Source organism: Fragaria vesca, linkage group LG7 (assembly GCF_000184155.1).
Source record: "Fragaria vesca subsp. vesca linkage group LG7, FraVesHawaii_1.0, whole genome shotgun sequence".
Lineage (NCBI taxonomy): Eukaryota > Viridiplantae > Streptophyta > Magnoliopsida > Rosales > Rosaceae > Fragaria > Fragaria vesca.
Genome location: NC_020497.1, coordinates 14,727,973 through 14,736,061, shown reverse-complemented (window position 1 = coordinate 14,736,061; position 8,089 = coordinate 14,727,973). Strand labels below are relative to the sequence as shown.

At 36.7% G+C, this 8,089-nt stretch overlaps 1 protein-coding gene across 1 annotated transcript in view; it reads right to left on the bottom strand.

The window, feature by feature from the left end:
• LOC101312000 (probable exocyst complex component 4-like) overlaps positions 1–7,889 on the bottom strand; it is a 15,034-nt gene extending 7,145 nt beyond the window's left edge. The window contains exons 1-12 of the mRNA XM_004307310.1: positions 7,848–7,889; positions 6,826–7,038; positions 5,240–5,413; positions 4,599–4,703; positions 4,049–4,158; positions 3,156–3,323; positions 2,343–2,502; positions 2,161–2,267; positions 1,734–2,041; positions 1,470–1,633; positions 1,216–1,331; positions 297–367 (exon numbers count right to left, since the gene is read on the bottom strand). Coding sequence (XP_004307358.1) covers positions 297–367; positions 1,216–1,331; positions 1,470–1,633; positions 1,734–2,041; positions 2,161–2,267; positions 2,343–2,502; positions 3,156–3,323; positions 4,049–4,158; positions 4,599–4,703; positions 5,240–5,413; positions 6,826–7,038; positions 7,848–7,889 — 1,738 coding nt within the window. The remainder of the gene's footprint in view (positions 1–296; positions 368–1,215; positions 1,332–1,469; positions 1,634–1,733; positions 2,042–2,160; positions 2,268–2,342; positions 2,503–3,155; positions 3,324–4,048; positions 4,159–4,598; positions 4,704–5,239; positions 5,414–6,825; positions 7,039–7,847) is intronic.
• Positions 7,890–8,089: the final 200 nt, after the last annotated feature.

The following is an 8,089-nucleotide window of genomic DNA, read 5'->3' as shown; positions in this document are numbered from 1 at the left end:
AAATGATGGCTAAAAATAGAAAGTGGGAGTGTGGATTACAATTTGGGGAGTGTGGATTTCACTTTCCTAGTAAAATCACCATTTACAGAGAACTGTATAAAATTACAGAAAACTGTATAGAAGGGCTGTGGAAACCACAAGGTCAATCTGACTCAAGGATGGGGGTAATTCAATGTTATCCATCTGTCAATGCTGATCTTTTAGTGGGGATAGGTATGGTATTTAAACACTGTTAGTATGTGGGTGTCTGTGAGACTGTCTGAAGAAAAGGTACCGCAAGTGCAAAATCTTCATACCTTGGTTGGGAACGGAAATAGTAGCATCAGTGAAGCGAAAAGCAAAGGTAAGACCCTCCTCTGAACTGTCCCTGTGTCATCAGGAAAATAATGCTTGAGCCATAAAAACGGATAGAAAAGCAGACATATGCTCAAGAGGAAGAAAAGGGAGCTAAATAAAAATGCTATACCAAGGCATAACTTAAATGCATATAAACTATTTGGCATTTCTAGTCACTAAAATTTCAGCATATAGCAAATGTTTCAGGCTGCAACCCAAGGATTGGTTAAGAAATGAAGAAAACCCAGATAAAATGGTAAGCATCTGATATTAAGAGATGTCGAGCAGTCACAACTGATTACAGAGTAGTCACCACAGTTAGCAAAATACTCGACCACCTCATTACTGTGGCTTTAACAAACCCACGTAACAGCTTGACAAACTCCACCATAAAGAGGCAACTCATGACGCCCGAACACCACATGTGCTACAAAGGCAAACCCATTTGAACCTAAAATTTCCCAAGGTCACCTGAGGCTAACATCACAACATAAATTTATAGGAAGCATAACTGTCCAGGCTAGAATCAACATTCCAAAGCCACTGCCTAAACCCTAACAACCACATACCATTTTATCAATTCACCAAACATGTTTACCAGACCCTCTTCCACAACAAATAATATTGCCCAAAATAAAGTCCAGCCAAAACAATGTCCGTCCCTAAACAGAAGTTAACCCTCAGGTTCAATAATTTGGTTGTTGAACCTGAGGTTCACTGTCCCTTCATATCTACATAATTTCTTGTCCACACATGTTCAGTCCCAGTAAAAAACAGAATACTAGAAAGAAAATTGACAAAATCTAAAATTCAAAAATTCAGATACAATAATTTAAGGTATGTAAAATGGTAACATGGAAGCAAATTAAGTTCACTTGCCTCTTATCTTTGGAAGGGGCCTTGCTCGCAAATCTAGCTGTTTGTACAGCAGCATCTGCAGATGCAGCTTCAGGAGTTGCCCGCAGAATCTCACAAATAAGTTGCTGGCATTCACTCTTTAGCACATATACAAAAAAAAAGGAAAAGATATGAAAGAGGTCTTAAGACAAACATGATGCAGGGTTCGTTTTACAAAATTCAAAAGATTAAACCATCCGCTATTTTATCATAAGAAATTGAAGAAGATACATTACCTGTAATACTGTCAAGGAAAAACCAATGCTGTAGCCTCCAGTAACTTGAGATGATTCAGAATCAGGATTAATGTTTATGTCTGTTTGCATTGATTTTGGTGTATTCATGTCTGCTTGTTGAGATGACTTTAACTCTAAAAGCTCTCCAACAACAACATGGTTCTCTGAGCCGTCATACAAACGAATTCAGTTTCAGTGTCATAACAAAAAAATTCAAACTTAAGGCATAGAAATAAATACACATTAGTGATTAAAAGGAATCACCAAATATCCGAACAACAGCATCCAAAATAGAATTCAGAAGGTCTTTTGCCGCAGCCTGTGCTTTCCCTGCAGGTGCCATCACAGGTGAGACAGGGCTTGCTGCCAATAGAGTTCCAGCTACTGATATTCCATTCTGACGTTTCTGTTTTGGCAAATGATAACTTTCTAACTGTCCCTTTATCGAATGTTGACCAGCAGCAGCAGCTCTGGCAGCCTGACCGATGCCAGACCTCGAGGAATTAACTACTTCCGCATGAGTTTTAATTTTGGATGTGATAATATCATGAAGAGTAGGTCGCAGTCTTTGGCTGTTATTGGAGAGAACACAATATCAAAGAAGTTGATGAGTCATCTTGAACATACAGATCGGTGAAAGAAATACCATAACTAAAACCATATAAGAATAATAAGTCAGCCAGACTCGAACCATATCATAGCGCCAGCAGCTGCAACTTTCCTAAGCATGCAAAGGCACTCAACCATAGTCTGCAGATACTTGACATGAAGCGGCGCATCACTTTTCTTGATTGTTTCCTACACCCAAGTACAAACCCAAAACTTTCAGTACAGAGAAGAGATTCATCAAAAAAAAATTAACACTTCACTTACAAGAAATTCATCCGGAGTGGAGTGCTGAAGCCATGTTGGCATTTGATGAGGAACAACTTTGACATCACCATTGGCCCTAGCTGATGTTGAATGCCCATCTGAGGTAGCTTCATCATGCAATTCCGGATTGCCCTCCTCGTCCGGACCATCAATAGAAGAACTGCATTGATAAAAACGTTCACAACTTTAGAGAAGTTTACTGAATAGAAGTAGAAACAATAACATTATGAACTCATGATCTTTTATAAATAAATGTAACTCAGCACTGTACGATCAATAGTTTTAGATTTTCAATCGATTACACAGTAGCAAATGGATATAGGTTATCATGAAAGACCTATCTAATAAACAACTGCCTGCTTATAGTATTCAGAAATCATACCAACTGAATGAACCTTTTTCCAAATTTCAAGTATAGTTAGAACAGCAATTAAGCAGCTATGTGTCTATAAGAAGTATTTTCTCTCTGAACTATACTAGTTATTAACTTAATCACTTATCAGAACAACTTTAATCCTGACGAACATAAGACTTGTCTCATACATTTCCAGGAGGCTTTACTTTGAGAAAGAAATTAATTTCATAGAAAAAAGCAGCTGTAGAGAATGACCAGTAACGAATATGGAACATTTGATGATGTGACGCATAATATGATACTTCGATTGAAGACGAAAGTTAAACAAATTTGCTGCCTCAATTTAAAAACCAATATAACTTTCAAATGCAGAGCAATTGATGAACAAATATAGGTAGGACAAATTCCCAGAACATTATAGCAAGACTTAACCAGTTACAGATAAATACTAATCTTACCCTCCATCAATAGAACCCGCTCTAAATGATCCATCTCCATGAATACCAAACTGATTATCACCTTTTAACTGCCTGGTTCTTCGAGAAAGGGATTGTGAATTTGAAAATACAACGGCTGTGGTGGTTGGTACCTCATCTTCCCTTTCATGCAAGCTCAACGCAGCAGAGCTACATACAGGAATCGGTTTAAGGACAATGAAATAGTTTTCAAGAATATTCAGTCTCAAAATCATCATAAATAATTTTCTGAGTCAATTAGAGAGACAGATACTTACTCTAGGCCCAGCACAGAAGAAAAACAGAAAATATAATAATATACATGTGGTTGGTTGGGTTAACTATTAATTTGATCTTGGGATGAGAGGGAGGAGGGGGAATTCAATTTCAGACACTGTTAAAAACTACGGACAGAAATACCACTGCCAGTTGATTAATTTGAATCCCTTTTGATACACAAATTTTGGGGACAAAGAAGTTTGAGAGAAAACTAAAAACAGGTCTTGACCATTTCCATTTTACAATCAAACAGGGTCAATCCTAAGGATTTTTATTATTATCTTTCCCCTCTAGTCCATCGATAAACCAAAACAGATTGATGATAAAACAGAGGAATTCACAAGGCCAGCATGCAACCAGCAGCATCAACAATTGTACAAAGTACACCCAACATGAATTGGTACAAAATTGGGTAACCAGTAGATTTTCAATAATTGTCAAGTATCAGTCACCAAAGGACCTCACAAGTCCCAACCACCACTTAAGTATGCAAATAAACAAAACGAGCTCAAAGATTTTTTAATTTCTTTGAATATCTATATTTGAAAGTGCGCTATTGCCAAAGCGATATTAACATACAGGACAGTAGACAAAGAAGAACAAAGGATAAGTAATACCTATATTCCCCCTTGTTATAAAGATGAGCATGTAAATCCTCAAGCACTTTGTAAAACAAAAGTCCTCTCAACTTTGTTAGCTCAGAGCGAACATCTTGAAGGGCACCAACCTGGGCCATCAATCATAATTACCCATTTAAGCAAATCACCAAAAAAAAAGGGTATCATTTCAACTAAACCGACCAATGCAAAACTGCCTCAAGGAAATAACAGATGAAAGGAAAATGGAGTAAAAGATAGACAGCATGGATTTCTATTTAGCTTCTGTTCAAACCCCAACAGTTTAAAGACACATTGGCAGGATAACAATGCAGTGATCAAAATAGTTTTCAGAGAATCTCGGAATCATCGAAGAGAAAGAGAAGATGACCATGATATCAAATGATAAAGAGGCCAAACTGGACAATTGACCAGTTGAGAATGTTTTACTGTTTTAGGATCTATGATTTTAGGTATACATACTAGAAAGTAACCTTCCACGAAGCCACCATAAGAGAAGGACAAAAATTTATGTGATAAGATTGCTAAAGCAAAGGGTTGACAAACCTACCATCTGAAGCCCCTCACGTTCAAGCATCAACATCGACTGAACATGAAACTGAACTGCAGCATAATACTGCTTTTCGGAAATGAGCTTCTCTATACGAGCTGGAACCTGATTTTGAACAGGATAATAATAGGTCCGTTAGAATCTTTTGCAATATGATGCAGTTGGGACAAATGTTTTGCTAGTAGTTTGGTGGCAAGGTGTTTACTAGATAATAGAGATGCATCAAACCATATATATGTGTAAATAAAATATACAACTGTGGAGCCGATTCATGAGTTGCAAGGTCAAAGACAATTCAGTGTGTTGGTGCGTATCTGTTAAATCTGACTGGAGTGCTAACTAATGAGTAGTAAAGCCAAAGTGACTGTGTGCGTGTGTGCACATGTGGGTGTGTTCTGATTATCAGCGGTAGCTTATGAGTTTTAAGTCAATAAGTGTCTGTTTGTCTGGGTTGGGTTTGAGTGTGAGTGTGAAAACAAGCCTTTACTTGTCAGGTCGGATACATATCCAGGCATCTAAAATTACATATGCATGTTTTGGATGCATGGTCATAAATTATGTTTATGCATGAGTAAACTAATACCATGAAACTAAGACTGAGCCACATATGGCCCGAAAACAGGAAACAGGATGAGACAAACCTTGGATATTCCCTCAATTTGATCTAATAGGGAGATTATGTGGCGCAATGTAACCGACCGGTACCATAACTGATGCAGTTGTTTATTGCGAGAACTAAGACGCCTTTTTGCTTCACCCAAATCAACCTTCAGGACACCAATACTTTCGGTAGATTCGCTGAACAACCGCAAGATCTGGAAGGAATTATATAAAAAGTGAGAAAATAGCATTTCTTTTCTTCCCCCAAAAAAATAAATATATTTTGCTTGTTTTTGGCCTGAACCAGCAGTACACCTTTGACAAATATACTCAAAGCAGAACAGCCGGATAAACATTAAACTAAGAGACAAGTAAATCAAAGAAACATCCAAGAAAAACATAACATCCTCAAAATGAAAGGTAAACTTCTCAATTCAAGAAAAGACTAGATTCAAGCCTTGTCCCTAAGAAATCCTGAAACGAAACGCCTAACAGATGTGTGACACAGAACACCTATATGGCTAAACCATTACCACCCTCTGAAAGCACACCCCACCACGTTACAGCTTAAAAAACAAAAGAATATGAAGAGAATTGTAGCACCAAAGTTAGCAACTGCCACTGAACTAGGAAGACAAATAGAAAAAGGAATAATCATTTCAGCTGCTCCTTTGCAAATGAGTACACCAGTGAGGGTAGGCAAACCTAGGACCTTTACCATTTTGAAGCACCACACTAGTATTAACACATCACTCTCCCAAAAGAACAATCCAAGAAGAAATGTACCGTGAGAGGTACTTGAGCTTATGATATGGCTGAAGTAAACTATCCATATTAGAAATCACCCCAACAGCTTCATTAACAAGGTCATTTTCTAGATACAGAAATGCCACCATTAAACCACCTTGAATCCTCAGACCATTACAAAACAAACATAACGTCAACCCTAGGCCTCTAGTCTCACCAAAAGACCTCTCTTTACCAACATCCACACCTTACAACAAGAATCATTCATAGGCTACTTAAATCCTTTTGCAAATAGGTATATAAAACAAGGAGAGATAATAAAAAATAGCAGAGTAGAATAACATCATCTAAACAAGCCTCTAATCCCTCGCCAAAAGCACTATTTTCCAAAAGTCCAACATTCTTTCAATTTCTCAACCACTGTCCAAGATACCAGAAGGTGCAAGAGTTTCACCCAAAAGCAGCCCAAGTATATCATCATGAACATAAATCAAGCATCTTCTCGCTAGTCAAAAGCGCTATTTCCTAAAATTCAACATTCTTTCAGTTTCTCAATCAGTGCCCTAGAAACCAGAATATGTGGAGTTTCCCCAAAGGCAGCCAACTATTTATACGAAGACTATAATCAATCCAATAAACTTTATAAAGCAATTCTTAAAGAATGTATCCAAAAAGTTCTTACAACTAAGATGTATTATTAGTTATCACACCCAGCTTAAAAATGAACATACAGCAAATGCATTATTAGTAATTACACCTAAAGGGTTCAAAGTTTTATCAGCATGAGTGCTATAAATCTCAGAAATTGAAAAAAGAGTACCTAAGAGATGAATAGACACATTACATATATATCGAACAAGAAAAAAAAAATATAAGAAACCTGAGAATAATTTTGAATTGCTTTGTTGAAGCCGCTGTGATAATGGTGTACAACTTCATCCACAACCTCCTCAACAACATCACTTTGCTGCTTCAGAAACTCGACTTCACCTTCACGGTCTTTGGATGTCAAAATATGAACAACATGAGGTAATGAATCAAAACGAGCTGCAGCCCAGCTCTCATCTATTCTTGATATCTCTTCCCTCAGATACTGAAATTAGCATAACATCACAGGACAAATATCAGAAGGTATAATTAAATTACAGTATACATACCACAGTGTTAATTTAAAAATGGTAGTATATCCTAATGGGGTCTGCTTCTCGATAGTGAACTGTACTACAGTACAACTTTACTTTATAAAAGGTTTGTGCATCAAGATTATGCTCATCAGTTCAAAATTTTCATTATGCAGAATGCCCAACCTAAACACTAAGGAACCTGCATTTTCTTTCTTTATCTGACGAGCAATAATTTTATGTTATGGACTCTCACAACCAGTGCGTTGGGCAAACTCAAGTCCTTGTGATAATTTATAAAGTGGAAGTCTAAAATTTCATGGAAAATGAAACAGGCAACAATAGCCCAACTTGTTTTATGAACTTTGAAGTTTTGGGGACCAAGACACATAATCAACTCTTCAAGTATCCAAAACATATTTTACGCAAACCCGGTAAATATAATTATCTTACAATAAGAGATAAAAGCATCCACAGCACTGATACCCTCAACTCACAGATTATAAATAATAAAAATTATTAGTCCAAAAGTAACTATATAATGTGTATTATATATACTATTCAGTAGGATGCCGAGTTCAAATTGTTATAGATTAAGAACAAACATTTCATGCATTTCCTTGTACATCATAAAAGGTCACATGCACCTTCTTGTGTAATATTTTATATGTGATGAGAATGCAACATTCCAATTTCAATAGGCAATTAATTCACACATAAAAAGTGATTTCACATTATAAAGCTTTATAAAAAAATTAAAAAATTACAATAAAAAACTTACTTCCTTGTCTGGAGACACAGGCAATCCATCAAATATTCCCATATTGAGCTTTCACCGCAGCCGACGCTGTGAAACTCAACTCATTCTGACATAGCCTTAGTCCCAAATGAAGACAGAGTACGTGGTTTCCTCAATTAGTACACCAAAACTATCCGTCCAGCAGTATTCCTATAATAAAAAACAATATCTGTAGGTTAAGAGGACATATCACCTAAATTGAAAGCTGAATACTCTCGAAAACA